The 20,418-nt window shown below is 41.5% G+C and overlaps 1 protein-coding gene across 2 annotated transcripts in view; it reads left to right on the top strand.

Moving 5' to 3' along the window:
- Window positions 1-20,418, top strand: part of ASB3 (ankyrin repeat and SOCS box containing 3) — an 87,203-nt gene that overhangs the window by 44,136 nt on the left and 22,649 nt on the right. For both annotated transcript variants that reach the window (XM_072140355.1, XM_072140356.1), the window contains exons 6-8: window positions 5,401-5,578; window positions 6,217-6,414; window positions 14,143-14,388. In XM_072140355.1, the coding sequence (XP_071996456.1) occupies window positions 5,401-5,578; window positions 6,217-6,414; window positions 14,143-14,388 (622 nt within the window). The remainder of the gene's footprint in view (window positions 1-5,400; window positions 5,579-6,216; window positions 6,415-14,142; window positions 14,389-20,418) is intronic.

Genomic DNA, 20,418 nt, shown 5'->3' with positions numbered 1-20,418 from the left:
ATTAAAAAGAGCTGATTCCACCATCACATTAAAATGCTGCTGTGCACGCGCCGCTTTGTGCCGGATCCCGATGTTCCTAAACTTCTGCTCCTTCTATATATGTAGAAATAAGAAGGACGTCATTGATATTAAAGGAGAAATCCTTTCACACGCCGGTAATCGTACTGATGGCACCAAACCCCATACAGCGCTGCAGACTACTCGGAGAACCCAGTATGTGGTGGATCATATGCCCATGGGACATTTTCCTCTATATTAGATTTTTCGGCAAGCATGAACCATAACCGCAGCTGGAGCTCGGCAATGTCATGTTTCCAAGAAGCTCTGGAAATAAAGAAGTGGATTTCTGCTCTTATTTTGTCACTAATCACCACATAAATCACTGATGTAGCAGAGCTGAAATGATCTGATAATGGTGACATCTATTATTCATAGGTTGTGGATAGAGATGAGTGAATAATTCAAGATCTGCTTCCCCCAATTTTTCATAATATTCAATTTGGGTTTGAATCTTTTTTTCGGTTCCAAACTGTCTTGTAAATTGGTATACAATTGGTTATCTTGAGCACGATTTTTTTTATAAAAAGGTCCTTTCCGGGTTTTTTTTTTTTTTTTTAAACAAATTTTTTAATTTGAATTTTTCAATACAGCGTTAATAACGGAAGCCTAACTGACGTGGCGCAAACGGACAGTAAGGCTCCACTCACACTTCCATGTGAACAAACAGGAGTCGTGAGCCGCAAGCTGAATGGAGAGGGTTAAGGTGAGTGCTCCTCACCCCTTCCCTCTCCATAGAGAAATATGTGGCCGCAAATCGGCGCAGGAATAGGCCCGATTCGCGTTCTCCCAACGTGTTACCCGAATATTTCCGATTTGCGCCGAATTTTCCTGAATTGCCCCGGAATTTTGGCGCACGCGATCGGATTGTGGCGCATCGGCGCCGGCATGCACGAGACGGAAATCGGGGGGCGTGGCAGTAAAAAAAACCTGACGGATTCGGAAAAACCGCCGCATTTTTTTTAAAAAAAATGTCGCTTGACACGCGCTTACCTTCACCCACGATAGGACGGTGAACATCAGCGACATCTAGTGGACGTCGGAGGAACTGCCTTAGTGAATCCCGGCCTGACCCAGATCCACCGCAGAGAATGCGCCGCTGGATCGCCAATGGACCGGGTAAGTAAATCTGCCCCATAGTCTTCTCACCACATCGTGTTTGGAGAAAATGCAGTGTGGCTGGCTCACGGCCGCCGTAAATGAATGTGTGGTTGGAGCCTAACAGAAACCATCAAAAGTCCATTGAAATAAATGTTAACGGATCTATTGGATTTCCATTTACAGATTTGTCCGAAACAAATTAAAAAAATATTCAGATTTTATTCTGTGCCTGAAAAGAGCTAGATTTGCACAGAAAGGACAAATAGATTTGCTCATCTCTTGTTGTATATACCCTAGTATTGCAAATCTCAGACTGAGTTGATGTTACCAGTGGAGGCCACAGGGGTCAGGGTTGGGGCCACTACTTTTTAATATTTTTATTAATGACCTTGTGGTGGGTTTACACAGTCAAGTTTCAATATTTGCAGATGATACTAAGCTGTGTAAAGTAATAAATACTGAGGTCGATAGTTTAGCATTACAAAGGGAATTGTGGAAGCTTGAGGAGTGGGCAGAGAAATGGTTGATGAGGTTTAATGTAGATAAATATAAAGTTATGCACTTGGGCCATGGAAACAAAAAGTATAATTATGTTCTAAACGGTCAATTACTTAGTAAAACTGGAGCTGAAAAGGACTCGGGCGTATTGGTGGATGGTAAACTTAATTTTAGTGACCAGAGCCAGGCGGCTGCTGCTAAAGCAAATAAAATAATGGGATGTATCGAGAGGAATAGATTCTCATGATAAAGACATAGTTCTGCCCTTAGGCAGGTTTAAAATAGATAAATGTAATGATACGCACTTGGAAACAAAAAGTATAATTATGTTCTAAACAGTCAATTACTTGGAAAAACTGGAGCTGAAAAGGACTTGAAGGTATTGGTGGATGGTAAAATTTTAGTGGCCGGAGCCAGGCAGCTGCTGCTAAAGCAAATAAAAATATGTCATGGTCATGGTGATGGAGAAGACCGGCACATAGTGTTCTTGCCCTGTGCCTGTACACTCGTGATCGGTCAGGTCTGAATGGTCGCAGGTAATAGCGCAGAAGGCTGGAGCTTACATTGTGGGTGGGGCTTACATCATACACCAGTCCATGAAGTGCCGGAATATGATCAATGTCCTTCATGGACTCTTAATTGGAAAGTCCTTCTAGAAATCTATGAATCAATTAACAACTGGATGTCATTTTTACCATATACCACATAATAAAGACAAACTTTATGTGATGTTTTTTGCAACTAATATAAGTCATAACAGGACCTTAAAGGGGTATTCTCACGAAAACAAGATTCAGGATAACAAAATAACACATTCTCTAATACAATGTTATTAACAAGTACAGCAACATGTCTCTATCAGTCTCTATCAGTCCTGGTGTTTATATTTTCGTTGTCCCTGGATACGACCATAAATTCATGACTATGGCGGGGCAGATTCCTCTTGCTTATCTTGTATTGCAGGAGCCGGGGGAGGGTAGGAGGCAGAAATCGCTAGAGACAGAGGCACTTCCCATCCATTAGCAGTGTGCAAAGGAGACAGCAGCAACTCTACAGACAAGATAAGCTCTTGATCTGAGGCGAGGGGGGAACATAGCAGTGTTGGCTGTGTTTTATTGATTAGGTGAGGTAATAGAGCTGAGTGTGTCATTGTGTCTTCTATTCATCTCATGACTGATATGTCTCATCTCTAATCTGTCTCATCTCTTTTTCTATGTGTCAGATACTAGTTGAATGTTCAGAAGCTAAAAGAAAGTTTAGTTAAATCCTGTACCCTGATAATCTAAGCACATTGTCAGCACACAACATCTCATAGCACAGAGGAATCGTGAAGCATCCGATTACAGAGTCCCCGCCACTGAGTGATAGGAGCAAAAACCGCAATAAAACTGAGTCACATTGTAAAGTAAGGGGTTAAAAATGATCTTTATTGTGTAAACATCACTAGGGGATTAAAATTTGAGAACTTTCTTTCATAGGCAAAGCCTTTTAACCCTGCGGGTAATCCCTACCCTAATTAACAAGTGTCGCTTTAAAAACCCTAAAGATAGCCTATTTATAGGGAAAGCTTGGCAGTAAGTGTTCAATTTACCTGTAGCTCCTCCACAGGAGAAATGAGGTATTACACATTGCCTATTTAAATAAATGGGTTGTCTGTGTAAACCGGGGCAGGAGCTCGAGGGGAGTATATGACCTTTGTTATTGCCCTCAATACTGCCTAAAAGATGAGGATTCTGAATTTTATGATGTCCGATTACTTGTAGAGTTTAAGCAAAATGGGTTGTGTTCCAGGGTTTATTTTCATCTAAGAATTGCCCCGGGTTTTTGGCACACGTGATCGGGTTGTGGCGCATCGGCGCCGGCGTGCACCCGATGGAAATCAGGGGCGTGGCCGAACGAAAACCCGACAGATTTGGAAAAACTGCCGCATTTTTTAAAAAAAAAAGGGTCGCTGGACACGCGCTTACCTGCACCCAGCAACAGATCGTGAACTCCGGCGGACCTCTGCGGACTTCAGCGCAGCAGAGACACCTGGTGGACGTCGGAGGAACTGCCTTAGTGAATTGCCGGAAGACTCGAATCCACTGCAGAGAACGCGCCACTGGATCGTGAATGGACCGGGTAAGTAAATCTGCCCCATTGGGGCACATTTATGGAGGTCCTTGAACTAGTTTACTGTCAAACTTTGCACATTCTTTTCAGTGCATACTGTTTGCACATGTGTTTAAGAAGTGTCCGTCCCACATATGTGTCGTTCGCGACCCTTTTGTATTTCGGCTGCACAATTCTTCACACAACACAAATTTGGTCACTTGAATTGGCATTCTGGTGCTCAGTCGGACTGTGCGCCACATTTATCATGCAAAGTTTGACAGAAATGTGTCACACACCCCATGTTAAAGGTGCACCAAAAAGAAAGTTGGTGCCCTCTGTAGGAGCAGTGCACGGGGCGCCAAATTCATGAAGAACGTGTGTCACAATTCCTAAATCTGGTGCCCCTGCACTATACAAAGGGCACTGCACATAGTACACACTGCACTGTTTTTAGTAAGTGTGGGCCACTGACTATTCCAAAATGCCTCTTCTTTTTCATTACCTTGATAAACTTTAAATGAAAACAATTATCAAAGGGCCTCACACCTCTCAAAAGGATAAGACTGAAAAGTCAGCTAGTCCCATGAAAATATGCGCCTTACATAAATTACAGAAAATTTACATTCAAAATCCATCCTAATAAACCAGGGACACTTACTCATAGATCTAGGCACCGTGACTGTGGTAATCTTCTTATGTTTGTTATCCATGGGTCTACTTCCTTCCAAAATCAATCTTTAATGTTATGCTAATGAGCCAGAAGGGCTCTGGAAGTGTTACCAGATCTCCTCCATGCTGCAGCGTCACAGGCTGTTACACTGTGCAGGAGCAGGTCTTGCCCTCCTCTGTCAGCACTTCCCTCCTCCCTCTGCCTGCAGTAATCTCCTACAGTGTAATAGCCTATGAAACTAGAGCACAGAAGGGTTCTGGTAACGCCCTCAGAGCCCTTCTGACTCATTAGCATAAATTTAAAAGTTGATTTTAAGAAGGAGGCCATGAGATGAGAAATCTAAGATTACCACAGTCACGGTGCCGGGATTTATGAGTGTGGGTTATCATGCCTGATGGTAGATTTCTTTTTAGTATTTTTATTCTAATCTAATTAATCTTAATCTAAATTTGGTATTGTATTGAACAAAAGAATAAACAGCATATCTCATTTAGACCTCAGTGTGACAGCCATAAAAACAAAGCCTGCACGAAAATGCTTCATCTATGAATTGGTGCCACTAGAAAGTATAATTTGTCCCGCAAAAAGTAAGCCCTCTGTTTTAAAGAAAAATGTACAGCTTTTGGAATGTGAGAAACGGTAAAGGGTCAACTTTTTAATTTGACTATATGTTTATGGGTATAAAATATTCTAGTATTGTAAATGTTCAAAATCAACAAAACCCCCGGCACGGTTCCTTCAGGACACATTGTAGATGCGTGTAGCATCCATTACTTGGTTATTGCGCTTGTCTTTACTTCCCGAGTATATTGCAGTTCAGTAAATAAAGTAAATCTGCTTTAAGTGAAAATAAAATTGATGTGGCCATATGCTGAGCATGGCGGCTTCATTAAAACAGCAATATTTGTTCATCAAGCTAATTTTTTTGCTCGCGAAAGATTTCCAAATGCCTTTCTATTAACCGCCGTATAATGTGTCAGGTGCTGATGTCAACTGCCAAGCCAAGGACAAGGCGACTCCATTATTCATCGCGGCTCAGGAAGGCCACGAGAAATGTGCAGAGCTGTTACTGTCTACGGGAGCCGATCCAAATCTTTACTGCAATGATGATGGCTGGCAGTTGCCCATACACGCAGCTGCACAAATGGGCCAGAGCAAGTAAGTTGTCTAATATTTGGGTTTAATTAAAGAGTTTAGTAATCACATAAGGTAATTAGAAAATTTGATTGTTTCTTGTAAAATTGTAATTTCGGCTACGTTCCGACTAAATATCTTTTAATAGATCGGAATCATTCGGGGTGCAGTAACGGGCGCATGTGTTGTAAGACGCTAATAGGTATTTAATGATGGAAGGATTCGATTTTAATTTTTTGGCAAGATATACAAAATGCGTTTGGGTTATGCAGATGAGCTAATAAAACCGGAGAAATGTAAACACCAGGCTAAACGAGAGCTACCTTTTAGTAATGTGATGTAGGAAATACTCAGTATTATCTTTGTTTCTGTTTGGAACGGATTTTGTAGGTTTACATAGATAATTAGAATGTTACAGAACTCATTGAAGTTGTCGTAGTCAGAGGGGAGGGGGCTCTATGTTTCATGAGATCACATTCATATGACATACTTTATAGACATATGTAGAAATTATATACAATTGCAATGCCGTTTTAGCTAACATATTTGGAAAGTGGGTAGTGTATTATATATCCAACAGTGATCCATTAGCCTCAAGTGCTTTGTACTCCACTGACTATACTGACCACTGGAATATATTTGTACCCTTATGATCTCCATAGGGTTCTGGAAATGCTTATGTCTGTCACAGAACGTGTGCACAATACTGGGAGGGATCAAGTGAGTCCAGTATATTCTGCAGTTTATGGAGGCCACGTTCAGTGCCTGGACATGTTATTGTCCGGAGACTACAGCCCAGAAGCTCAAGAGTGTCCACTCTTCGAATGTAAAACCCCAATGTGTATGGTGATCCAGAGGGGGTAAGTGTGTGCTTTAGTATTACATTTTATTGTTTTGTTTTTTGTGTGAGTTTTCAAAATTCTGTAAAACAGAAGTTGCCTTTAGATATCAAGAAAATAGCTCAATGTACACCCTCGATCATAATACCAATGCATTCACTGAAGACCATGGGGTGTAACACATTACCATTTTGGCTCATTGTGCCATAATCACATAAGGAGGGGATGTTATCAGAGATGGTATACACAGGAGTGGTCATATTTGTATCACTGGAAAGGTGGAGGCGTACCGCCATAGTAGCTGATCCATATACCCACTGTTCTCCATACAATAAAGGACACCCATTTCCATCCACTTCTTCTGTATGCTTCCTTCACCTCTACATAGTCTTTAAAATACTTGCACACTTAAACATATTGGAGTCAGTTTTGTATTATCTCATCTATAATGGACCAAAAATAATTTTTAAAATAGATTTTCCTAAAAATTTTGAAGTGTTCATTAAAGTAACATGTTCAGGCATTGAGATAACTCTGTTATCTCCTAATCTTAAACACTCATTTAGGCTAATTCTTGTCACCATGTCAACTTGAATGAGTGTTCCTAACCAGCTAGGAGGACATACCTATGAGGCACACACTGAGCCGTGAGATGGCTAGCTGCAAATACAGTGGCTAGCTCACAGCCACAATAGATGTGCACTAAGCACAGACACAGTGTGGTGAGCACTTTGTCCGAGACGTTCTGCCGCTCCTCAAAAGATAGGGAAGGTCCTATTCTTGCCATGATTTGTGTCCGCTCATGTAGCTAAGGAGAGGGGAGGGGGAGCAGCACTTACCCTTCCCCTCTCTTCCCATCTTGCGGCTCACAGAACACATCTCTGTCAGCGGATGTGCGCATGTACCCTATAGGGCAGAAGGTCCAGACTCCTATTGTTCCCAAGAGTAAAGTGGTGTCTTCCACGTTAAAGGGGTTTTACCTGGTTTTTAAATAATCCCCTATCCACAGGAAAGGGGTAACAAGTGGATTAGTGAGGGTTTGGCTGTGGATACCCCCAGGAATTTGGTGAACAGAGGTCCTGTTATTACTAATAGGTGGAGCGACATGCGTGCAGACACTCCATTTAATTGTATGGGAGTGTACAGTCATGGCCATAAGTTTTGAGAATGATACAAATGTTAATTTTTACAAAGTCTACTGCATCAGGTTTTATAATGGCAATTTGCATTTACTCCAGCAACCATTCATGTGTGGGGCGGCTTCTCAGCCAAGGGAATCGGCTCTCACAGTCTTGCCTAAAAACACATCCATGAATAAAGAATGTGACCAGAATGTCCTCCAAGAGCAACTTCTCCCAACCGTCCAGGAGCAGTTTGGTGATGAACAATGCCTTTTCCAGCATGATGGAGCACCTTGCCATAAAGCAAAGGTGATCACTAAATGGCTCAGGGGACAAAACATGAAGACTTTGGGTCCATGGCCTGGAAACTCCCCAGATCTTAATCCCATTGGGAACTTGTGGTCAATCCTAAAGAGACGGGTGGACAAACAAAAACTAACAAATTCTGACAAAATGCAGCAGTGATTGTGCAGGAATGGACAGCTATCAGTCAGGATTTGGTCCAGAAGTTGATTGAGAGCTGCCAGGGAGAATCGCAGAGGTCCTGAAGAAGAAGGGGCAACACTGCAAATACTGACTCGCTGCAGTAACTCCTCCTCACTGCCAATAAAAGCTTTTGTTACTCATAATATGATTGCACTTGTATTTCTGTATGTGATAAACACATCTGACAAACCAGAGGGCAACAGATCATGTGAAAATATAATATTTGTGTCATTCTCAAAACTTATGGCCATGACTGTATTTAGCTGTTTCCGGCACCCTCATAGATAGTGAATGAGAGTGTTGGAGCTGAGCACCGTTCTCTGCAATTTCCATTATCCTCATATTGTTGGAAGAAACCGCAGGATCACATGCCTAACCTGCCACTTGTCCCACTGTGGGGACCCCCCATTCTCTGGATTAATAGGTCCGTTCTTATGATTGGTTATGAGCTCACAGATCAGCTTGTAATAGTTTTATAGGGAATAAACTGGTACAACTCCTGTAAGATTTCTCTGCACAATAGCTCTCATGCCCACCTGGTGTAATACGAACCACTACCCAAGCCCCAAGAACTTGAATAGGGAAGTGCAGCCTCTTCATTCTTCTGATCCCATAAGTTTCATAGAGGATGTGCGCCGGCATGTGATAGCTCCACCGCTGCTCCGCTGGCTGCAGTGAGTGCAGGGACAGCAAATGCCGGCCCACTACCTGTCCTGCTGAAGGTGGTGAATAGGGTAAAATAACCGCAAGTGCTGATAAATATCCCCCAAAGTGTTGACTTATCCTTACAATATTCCATTACTCTATTTTTTTTCCCATCATGCATTTTGCACCCAGGAGTGTGCTGGAGGGGAGCACAGCTTATGGAGGATTTGATTATAGGGAGTAGACTGGGCCAGACAATTTGTGTCCACTGGGATGGAACGCATAAAAATGTTCTGCCATCGACCAAAGTCTCTACTTAAAAGGATCCTCGGCTTCAAAGTTCCCGAAGATTGTAGACTTTAAAAAGTAAACAAGAATGTATTATTCTCAGTTCCGACAATCATCAATACATTCTCCGAGTCTCAAAAGTGATAAATGATCTACGTAAATATTCCTGGGGGAAGCTTGGCTGGTGAGCAGAGTTGTAAAACATAATTGCATTCAAGTTGACTCTTTCCAATAGCGGTTATCAACTCTCCCTGTCTTTGGAAGTTGACATGATGCTGTAATTGAATGAAGCCAATGCTAAATTGACACTTTTTTTTTTATCCCTGCCGCACCAGATTGTCTGTGTCTCGGCATGAATTAAGAAGTTGGAGTTGCTCGTCTAAGCTACCTAGGCGGATATTTTTCTTGCTTTCTTTCGAGAAGGTTTTCACTTTGTATTTGATGGTGTGACAGCGACTTGACGCGTTTCCTTTCTTTTCACCGTTATAAATTTGGACAGCGTCAGGATATAGGCACGTTTGGAGGAAATAGAGGTGACATCAGAGACTGGTTTTGTCATTTGTATTGTGGGTTTACTGATGTAGAAGTAATCTTTTTTTTTTTTTGTCCTTCAGGATGCATTGTGTTAGTAGACACAAACAAGATTACGGATTCTCGAATGTTTAATGTGAATTTGAATAGCCCAGGATAGACTGATATATGGCCTCCCTGCAAAGAGTGTTGGTGTCTGTAGCATTGGTAGAGCAGGGCCATGGTCAGGAATGGAGTTGGAGGTCATTACAGGGAGAGCAGTCAAGATGCGATAAGCCAAAAGATGAAAAATGAACCTTGTCTAAACACAACTTCGAATAAGTGCCTGGAGTATAGCTAGAAGGACCAGGGATGGAGTTGAAACATCAGGGTAGAAAAGTTGAGGTCATAATCAATGGTTAAATAGAAAAATACATTCTCAAGAACTGTGCTACGTAGAATGTACCTGAATTGCCTGATGGTGGTCTGCTGTCGAGGAACCTTCTAATATTGCCATCAGTCAATCCAACAGTGATGACCTACAGGAGCAGGAAATCCGATGTCATGTATCAGAGAAGAACTAAATGCCAGCGACTGAGCTTGTGCCTGAGTTTGTGCCTTTGAAAATTAGACGTTCTCTTCGGTTTCTCACAACTTTTTTTCACGTGGTCTTCCGTTTTTCACAACGTGCTCTTCTCTCCAATCAATGTTTGCTGTCAATGAAAGAAGGACGAGGGCTGTCCATTTTTCCAACCGTCATTGGCATCGGCCCTTCGATTTAGTTTGGCGAGCAACCGTATAGATATGGGACCTGGGACACATAACACCGGAGCAGGGTCTGGTGTCCATTATAATTGAGCAGTCAGTTACCACATGGTCAATAGCTCAGTATTACGTACTCTTTGCCATTCTTGGGGTTCAAATCTGACTACTGACAACATGTTCTAAAATTTGGATGTGCTTTGATGTTCTTTTTGCTTTGGTTCTGAATATGTACTAAGTTATTCAGCCTTTTATGAAAGTGACCTTCATGAAATTGATTACCTATCCATTGAAAAAGTCATAATTTGAGGGCGCACCACTTGGGGCCCCTACCAATTAGCAGATTGTGTATGCCTCCAAAAACTGTGAAAAACAAAAAGCTGGATGTACAGCTCCGCTCTCTGGCAACTAAGTCACTACACAAAGAACTGGGTTGTACTTATGACTCTTTTCTCTATGTAGATTCCCGCGCTAGTGTCTTCTGGAATCAGCTGACTTGGGGTTTGCAGGTGTTGGAGCTGTACTGATTTGATATTAATGTCCATGGAAAGTGATAGGTCACAATATTATGCAGCTGGAAAGTCCTGTTAAGATGAGCGCCGTAATATTATTGCATATTATCATATTAAGGTAGATCCGGTGGCAGGTTCCTCTAATATAGAGTAGTATAGCCATTTTTAGGGCTAATTCTTTTGTGGCCCATAACTTTTATAAATTTCCTAAAGCGGCTACTGGGACAAGTTGGAGCTCAAGCTACATGGCGCTGCTTCTCCACGCCCCAGTAGCCTCTTGCGTTCCACCTACCAATGCATCTTCAGCTCCTGGTAGCTGCGTGCACTCGTCTGCGAAGCTGGGTTCTGCACAAGTGCAGGACACAGGCTGCCGGTTGCACAGTCTTGGCTCTGAAGCCAGAGCTACTGCGCATGCGCAGAACACAGCTCCGCAGACAAAAGGCGCAGCTACCAGGAGCTGTGTGCGCTGAAGATGCATTGGTAGGCAGAACGCAAAAGGCCACTGGGGCGTGGAGTAGCCGCGCCGTGTAGCCTCAGCTCTGGCTACTCCACGCCCCCAGTAGCTACTTTAGGAAATTTTAATATTTGGGGGAATTAAAATTTATAAAAGTTATGGGCCATGAAAGAATTAGGCCTAAAAAGGACTAAACGACTCTATTTGAGAGGAACCTGCCACCGGATCTACCTTAATAGGTAGATTCGTGGTGGTAGGTTTCCTTTAAGGAAAACCGTAAATGCAGGTTTTTTGATTTTCACTCCTTTTTGTATTTTTTCCAAGGAATATTAAATGGGGCCACCAGGAAGTACAAATTGTTACGAATAAAACAAGCCCTCATACACCTCTGTTACTTAGAAAATTATTTTTAAAAAGTTCTGGCTTTTGGAAAGAGGGGAGCAAGAAACAGAAACTTGAAAACGGGGAAACAATAAATAAACCATCGAGTACATCAAGTGACCGAGTCATCCCTGCTACATCTTGCCTTCTTTTTCCCGAAGACTGCATTGAGCTATCTTATTCCATTTTCAACATCGAGGAAAAAAAATTGTCAGATTCGTTTTACACAGAGCACATCCGCTCTACCTCCAAAAAAAAAGGGCGCGAGCGCAGGAGTGCGATCGCCCCCTCTCTAATGAAAGCATTTGCATTATAGCTAACCTATTATAGTTAATGTTTCTGTGGTCAGACTGTGGATGATTTGAAATTGCTCGAGGCAGGAACTCATCCAAGTCCTTGGTTGCACATGTGAACACGTACGCCTGGATAATAGCCAGCGTATTCTCCGGCAGGTCCCTCATAAATTATGCATGAGGTTTTGCAATGAAGCACTGCTTAAGGTTTATTGTATAGCGTTTTACAGTGTATCAACTGGAGCATGTCTTCCAAAATCCCGGCACATCATTAGCGCGTTTTTGTTTAGTCTACGGCAAATGACTTAATACAAATAGATAAGTAGGCTAGCCCCGGTGTTATTGTTGTCTTTTGTGCTTTTTATAGTTGGCGGCATAAACTACGTAGTTGTGCTAATTTTTGGCCCCGTTTTCCCGAGGCTAAGCTGTCAAGTCATCACCGAGTCCTTTTTACCCGTCCCTGCTTAATAAAAAGAGCGCGTATTGATAACTCATATCTTCTCGAAATGATTCGAAACCGGAGAAAATCAAATTAGTTCAGGTCTCATTTGTTGAGCACTTGTCACCCGGTATCATTGTTCTTGTTTGTTTTTTTTCCGCCATTAGGTATATGATTGCTGAAATCTATTGACTGCTAGTGGCCGGTTTTCTTCACCGAGTTTTGTTATTTAGGGCAGAGCGGAGTGTGAACTGAATAACAAACACCGTAGACTCTGGAGTTAGAATTTATTGTGATTCTACGTGAGTTCCTCGAGACGGCTTTTAACTGAAATCCATTGCTAGTGACTAATTTTGGTAGAGTAAATCTTAATGGCTTGTTGTAACTTTTAATGTAGTTTTGAGGCCACATTTGGGTCAAGCCTTTTTTTTTAATGTAATGGGTTTTTAGGTTATTTAAATGTACAGTAGACATCAGAAAATCGTTCATTTAGAAGTGTCTGTGTGATGGATTGGTGTGTTTTTAAAATAAAAATACATTAAATAATCCTTTTGTAGGCTTTTACTGAAGATGCATTAAGCCAATCGCACTGGATGATTGACATTTTCCTTGTATTCGTCTTTGTACACAGAAGGCTGTCAATCACTGTTATTGGGGGAATCTTAATAGCTGTGCGTGGGCGGGGTAATCAGGACTCTCACTGTCAATCACTGTGTGTAGGTGGAGTAATCCAGACTATTACTATCAAACGTTGAGTGTGGGTAAAGTAGTCTGGACTCTTACTGACAATTACTGTATTTGGGTAGTGTCATCAGAACTCTTACTGTATGTCGGCAGGGTAATCAGGACTCTCACTGTAAATCACTGTATGTGGGCGGAGTAATCAGGACTCTCACTGTCAATCGCTGTGTGTGGGCGAAGTAATCAGGACTCTCACTGTCCATCACTGTGTGGGTGGGGTAATCAGGAATCACTGTAAATCACTGTGTGTGGGCGGAGTAATCAGGACTCTCACTGTCAATCGCCGTGTATGGGCGCAGTAATCAAGACTCTCACTGTCCATCACTGTGTGGGCGGGGTATTAAAGACTCTTACTGTCCATCACTGTGTGGGCGGGGTATTAAAGACTCTCACTGTCCATCACTGTGTGGGCGGGGTATTAAAGACTCTCACTGTCCATCACTGTGTGGGCGGGGTATTAAAGACTCTCACTGTCCATCACTGTGTGGGCGGGGTATTAAAGACTCTCACTGTCCATCACTGTGTGGGCGGGGTATTAAAGACTCTCACTGTCCATCACTGTGTGGGCGGGGTAATCAGGACTCTCGCTGTAAATCACTGTGTGTGGGCAGAGTAATCTGGGCTCTATCTGACAATTTACTGTGTATGGGCGCAGTAATCAAGACTCTCACTGTCCATCACTGAGTGGGCGGGGTAATCAGGACTCTCACTGTAAATCACTGAGTGGGCTGGGTAATCAGGACTCTCACTGTAAATCACTGAGTGGGCTGGGTAATCAGGACTCTCACTGTCAATTGCTGTGTGTGGGCGGAGTAATCTGGGCTCTAACTGACAATATACTGTGTGTGGGTGCAGTAATGAGGACTCTCACTGTGGGGGCTCGGGTGAATTCTGCACCAGGTTGGGCCCCCAAACAACTACGCGGATGTAAGTATAGTAAGCGAGTCACCATGCTGTTGAGAATCCATTGCAAGGTTATATATACAGATAGACAGGTGACAGAATACTGGAACACATGGGATATTTGTGGATTAAAAGCCAATTAAAACCAAATAATCAGTAATATCTGTGTAATAACTAATCAAAGGTCTCATCGTGCTGTTCCTGTGTGTTTCAGGCACTCGGTTATGGCCCCGCTTCTCCTTAAATATGGATTCCAGCTGTCCAGCTTTTATTTACAGAGTTGTTTGGAATACAACAATTTTCCTTTATTTCGGTACTTTCTCCGCCAGTACTGTCCATTGCCTTCTGGGGAAGAACTTAATGCATTTAAACAACAGTTATCTAAAAACCATTACAAAGAATGGCTACCCTATTTACTACTGGCCGGACTCGATCCCGCACCTCTGCTGGATGCTACATGGTGAGATTTTTTTTGTGTTTTTTTGGAATTTTATGTAGTTCTTATGTATATTGCTTTCTTGTCATTTCAGTTGATTATGATTATGATTTATGTTGGGCTAAAAAAATAGATATATTCTTTCTAAATTATAATTTTTTTTGCCATATTGGAGTTTATTCAGTTCTTTAAGATATCCCATGTGTATCTGCATACTCCCCATCTATAAATTCCCATGATGCTCGGCTTTGGGATGCAGTGTCCAGAGGAAATCCATCAACAAGGGAAATGAACATGATGTTGCATACATGGAGGAGTATATAGGCAGTCCCCGGGTTAGATACAAGATAGGGTCTGTAGGTTTGTTCTTAAGTTGAGTTTGTATGTAAGTCGGACCTGTATATTTTATCATTGTAATCCCAGCCAGAACTTTTTTGGTCTCTGTGACAATTGGATTTTAAAAATGTTGGGCTGTCATAAGAATCAATATTAACACTAAAGCTTCATTACAGACACCTGTGATAACTGTTACAGCTGATCATTGTAGCCTAGGACTAAAGTACAATAAATTACCAACATCCAGAGGTCCGTTTGTAACTAGGGGTCGTATGTAAGTCGAGTGTTCTTAAGTAGGGGACCGCCTGTATACAGATGACACAGTTATACTATTGATTCCTCTCGGGTCAGTAGAACCCAATGGGCACATTTTATTTGTGCATAGAGAGCCCTTCCAGTACTTGTACAAAATGAGCGCTATATAGTGTAAACTCACCCTTAGCCTTAAAGGAATTTTCCCATCTATGTATTCGCATTTAATCTAATTCATCTGCCATGTATATACATTTCTTTAATTGAATGTTATTTAAAAAAATGTACCTGTAGGAATATACTTTCCCATAAATGTAGCCATGTTGTCCCATAGAAACGAGATGTCCTTGGATATGACCACCCCGCACCCTGGCAGTTGTGGCCATACATGCGTGTCTTACCACCTGGATTCAGTGTTCATTACCACAGGCTGTGGTAGAAAAGCTATTTGATTCTTTGTACAATCCCTTCTGCTCCGTTTTCATATCTATGGGCACCTATCTAATTTCTAAGGGATAAAATGGCACCATTTATGGAAAAGTATCTTCACACGGGTATATTTTTGAAGTAGTATGTTTTGAAGAAATGTATAGAATGTAACAATGTATACAATTACTGTATGTAACTTTTCACTCATCAATGAATTAGAAACTTGGTAATATATCTTTTCACAGGAAAATTCTTTTTTCTCCACTTACTTGTCTCTTCTATTGCTCCCTTACTGATAAAATGAGCTTCACACTTGAAGAGAACCTGCCACCACATTTTCACTTATACAGCTAGTGTACTGTAGGTTCCTATAGAGTCCTATTAACTAACTGACACCTTTCTTTTAGCTAAACACTGTTTAACGTTTATATTATATTTTCTGGCATCAGAGAAGGCGTGTGCTGCTTGACTGGCCCCTCCCCATCTACTCCTCCCCATGTCCCATGCCTCTTCTTAGCATGTCATGTAACCAGGGTAAGAGTCCTTTAGCCTATTAACATTAGCAAACTATACACCATGCATATATCTGATCACATGAAATCACAGCAGCCTCCATGAACTTGTACTCCTCCCTATTCTCCATAGAGGCTGCTGTGATTTCATGTGATCAGATACATACATGGGGAGATGTCGCAGGACCTTAGATTTTCCTGTTCACATGACTTTATGTGCCAAATGAGCTCTCTCTTCATGTTCCATACAGCAAAATAGCATAGTCTGAGAAATGTCATTAAGGAACAAGGAGGCAGAACAGTGTAAGTAAGTAAATTTTAATATGCAAGACTCAATGCAGGACATGTACCTTTTTTTCTGCTAGTTAAATTGTCTCATTTTTGCGACTTTTCACTGCGACTTTTGCTGTCGTTTTATAAAGTACACCTTGGTCTGCACCTTGTGCAGTGCCTTATGTATCTTTATTTTCCAGATGTTCCATGTGACTTTTCACTTATGTGTCACATTTTTTGCTTATTTTTGCATATTTTTAGGCGGTAATCTGCACCTAGTTAAAGGCAGGTTCTAAGGAAGGATTTTTTTTCATGGACCCTGTATTAACATGTAAATTGGAATTATTTCACGAGCTTTAAATGTTTAAAATTTTGCACGTTGGAAAGTTTGGGCTGTGTTTTTTTAAATTCATAAATTTTGGCATTTACATTTTTGACATTTTTTTTTGGTTACTTCTAAGGGCGTGGTGTTAACACATGCACTTTCATATGCATCAAAACACATTAGGGCATATTTGCCTAATTACATGCTGTTAACATGGTGTTTATAACACACATTTGTTAATATGTTAGCATATCTGTTAACATCTTGTTAACACATATTTTGTAAACGCCATGTTGACGGCTTTTAATTAGCCAAATCTCCTCTTCTCATTTGAAAACGCGTGTATTAACACCAGGTGTGACCACAGCCTCATTTGTCGTCCTCTACCTGGGGTGTGAGTACAGTGCTTAAAAATGCTGGACACGGTCTCAAATCTAAATTTACAGTAATGTCCGCTCCTGCATATAACCCCCTCTCGTGGTTTGTGTCCATGTGGATTTGAGACATTTGCAACAAAAAGTCTTTAAAAAAAAGCCAAACGTTGCGCCTGCCAGGATAGGAAAAACTGAACATGTATCACAAGTAAAAAGACATGATCATACATATGGTGCAAAAAATACCTGCCAAAAGTCTCAAATATACACCAAAGAAAAAAACTATAATACATGTCCCCCAATTAGTGTTAATGACAGGTGAATTGCATATAAGTGTACAAACTGATTTTTGTAACATCGCAATGCTTTTTAAGAAAGTTTTTAAAGGAAACCTACCGTTTGATTTCATACATTATGAAGCAAACCTACCTTCAGAATACTGTCGCTACACTGATGCAGCAGCATATCATGTGTAATACCTGAGTTGAGTGGTTATTATGACATTCAGGACCTTGGGAAAGCTGAATTGCATGCTTCATGCAGTATATAAACACATTACACAACCTGTCTGCACTGTTCCAGACAGGACTAATTAACCTGGATCACTCATACACAGCAGCTGGGGGATGGTGCAGCGATTGATTACTTCTGCCTGTCAGTGATTACATCATTCTCCTGAGCAGTGTAAGAGGAGAAGCGCTGAGCCAAGCACAGAGCCTCATTATCCTGAATTTTATAATAGTTTTTTTTTCAGCAAAACCCACTCAGCTCAGGGACTAAACAAGATATGTTTCTGCATCAGTGTAGCCATAGCATTCTCCTGGTATGTTTGGTTTATAATGCATGAAATCAAATGGTAGATTTTCTTTAATGAAGTCTTTATTTTGGGTGTGTAAACTGGCATGACAGGTTCTCTTTAAATCTCTTCCCTCTTGCTGTCAATATATACAAGATTTAACTATAGAGAGAGTAAAGTAGTGATGGGAATTCTGTCTCTTCTTAGTGAGCTGGCTCATTAGGCTCCGCTCACTAATTAGAGCCGGCTCTTCTGGCTCCTGAACGACTCCCTATTAAATATATAATAGGGAGCCGCAGGACAGTCAGTCACCCCACACTACTACACTTTTAACCTGATTATATCGAGTTAAAGGGAGCGTGGTGAGCCGGTTAGGGCCGGGGGTTAAGTGAGACATCGGCTTACTGAGGGGAGCCGGATCCCGTCGTTCACGAACAAGAGCCGGCTCGTTCCCGAGCGACACATCACCAGACTAGACTAGATGTGAAATCCAGACCATTTACCTATAAAAAAAATATAGTTTTCTAAGTTGCATGAATATGAGCAGAGAAGAGTCATTTTTTTGTTGCTTAGAATGAAGTTATCTTAACAAGTGCATCCAGCACTGATACTCTTTGTCCAGTCCATGGGAAGGTCTGGTACAAGCGTTGAGGTCTCCTTACTGTCAGTGTTGCCGATATTTCAGAAGTATAAGTAGGAATCAGACGAAGTCGGGTTCTCCAAGCATAAACCCGGATATTTCATTCCCTGAGAAGTGTAAAATGGAGCCGTTTCTTAATGAACACTTAGAAATTGTCTTTCTCTCCCTCACCAACATCGCAAACAGCATAAGCTGCCACATTACTTATTAACAGCGCTCCCTGACCTCGTGCAGGAGAAGCTGTTAATACAGATTTAAGGAACGCACTTTCCATACTACATAATTAGCGGATTTACATATAACACGTTCCGAGTAATTGATAATTGGCTGATCGCTCTAGATCACTCAAGTAATGAGCAGGAGAAACCTCAGGCCAAAGGACACAGGCTATGCCTATTTTTGGTGGGACAAAATTACTACTTCTGTATCGATTGTAGCTTTTAATGATGTATATTATGATAAAAAAAATTATGTAATGCGTTATACTTAAAGAGAACCTGTCAGCAGGAATGTCATTTTTAGCTGCAGCTGACTGTGTGCCTGAGTCTCTTCATTCTTTCCTTCACACTCATGCAGCTCCCTCTCCCACTCCCCTCTTCCTCTCATGTACATTGAACAGATAGGGGTAAGAGGGGTATGGTGTGGAGGAGAGAAAACATTTTGTAGGCCCCCTGATCCCATGGGACTCGCCAAACACGGCTGGCAGAGAGACAGGTAATGTGAAAGAAAGTTTTATAAAGTAGTATCAGAATGCTGATAAAGGTGTTTTTAAAATCGGCAAAGCAAAGGCTACTGGAACCAGTCACCTGCTAAAAATGACATTCCTGGTGACAAGTTCACTTTAATGCTGTATTTTGTTAAAGGGATTGCCCCACCATTTAAAGAACAGAATGGAACACCAAAAATTTCCTCCTGCAATCCAGGAATTACGCTGCTGCTATCTTCTCTGTGGTTGTGTACAGACAGACAGCTTGTGTCTGCCAATCAGTGCCCATAGGAGTGATGTGCCTTATTATGGGCATCACTACTTGAGTAATGGGATCCATAATGGCAGTAATACATTACTTACACCATATTCATGGCATGATGAGGCCACCCCTTGAGTAATAGTATTCAAACAGAAGCCTGCTACAGCAGTGTCTCAGAACAGAGTGTTCACTGTAGAGATCTCGCACACCGGTGCACCACAGTGCTCCAAGTCCTGCTACAATCTTGGAATATGAATGTATTTTTCACAGTCCTGCTGCTACTAACAACACAAAAAAATGTATGAGTACACAGCTCTCCCTGACGACAGGTAAATTTTGTTCTTTATTTGCCTGGAGCCTTTAATTACAAAAAATCTTCTGTATAAATCTATCAAACAAACAACAAGGGATATGTGAATTTCTCTTATACTATTGTCTGTAGGGTTAATTATATAATTAACACCACACATTGTATAAAACCTATATTTTAACCTCATACAGACACCTTACAGCTAATCATTGCAGCCTGGGATTAAAGTAGGGTCCAGGGAGCTTCATCAGATGTCACAGTGGTCAGAGCAGTCCATCAGTAAGTCAGATTTCCTTAAGTAGGGAACTGCCTGTACAGTAGCATGCTGGATGCGGATCTGAAACAGGATCCGTTCTTCTTTTTGCTTCTTATAGCTTAGTTTTTTCAGAAAACTGCCTTTCAAAATTATGCAAATGAGCCTCAGGGGCTTCTGGCTCCGGTAATCTGCTAATTATTCATTCCTCCATTCTGCTCTTTGGCTGGGGAGGGAGATTGGCAAATATGTAGAATGGAATCGTGAATAATTAGCAGATGATACAAGGCTATTCTGTAATGTAGCCGGGGGCCCCTGAGGCTCATTTGCATAATTTTAAAATTATTATTTTTTTTTTTTTTTAAATAAGAAGCTAAAAGAAGAATGGATTGTGTTTCAGGAGGCACAGTACCAACCTGTGTTTGTTAAAAAGCACTGCACCCAAGTGGTAGATTTTCTTTAAAAAAAATTTTTTTTACTTATTTTTTAAATATTTCGACCCAGAGCCGGCCTACTAATCGTAAACTGTAATAAACCCTTTAACACTGCAATACTTTAAGTTTCCTCAATTTATAAACACGGCTCA

Source organism: Engystomops pustulosus, chromosome 3 (assembly GCF_040894005.1).
Source record: "Engystomops pustulosus chromosome 3, aEngPut4.maternal, whole genome shotgun sequence".
NCBI classification, from domain to species: Eukaryota; Metazoa; Chordata; class Amphibia; order Anura; family Leptodactylidae; genus Engystomops; species Engystomops pustulosus.
This window is presented reverse-complemented; position numbering and strand designations above follow the sequence as displayed.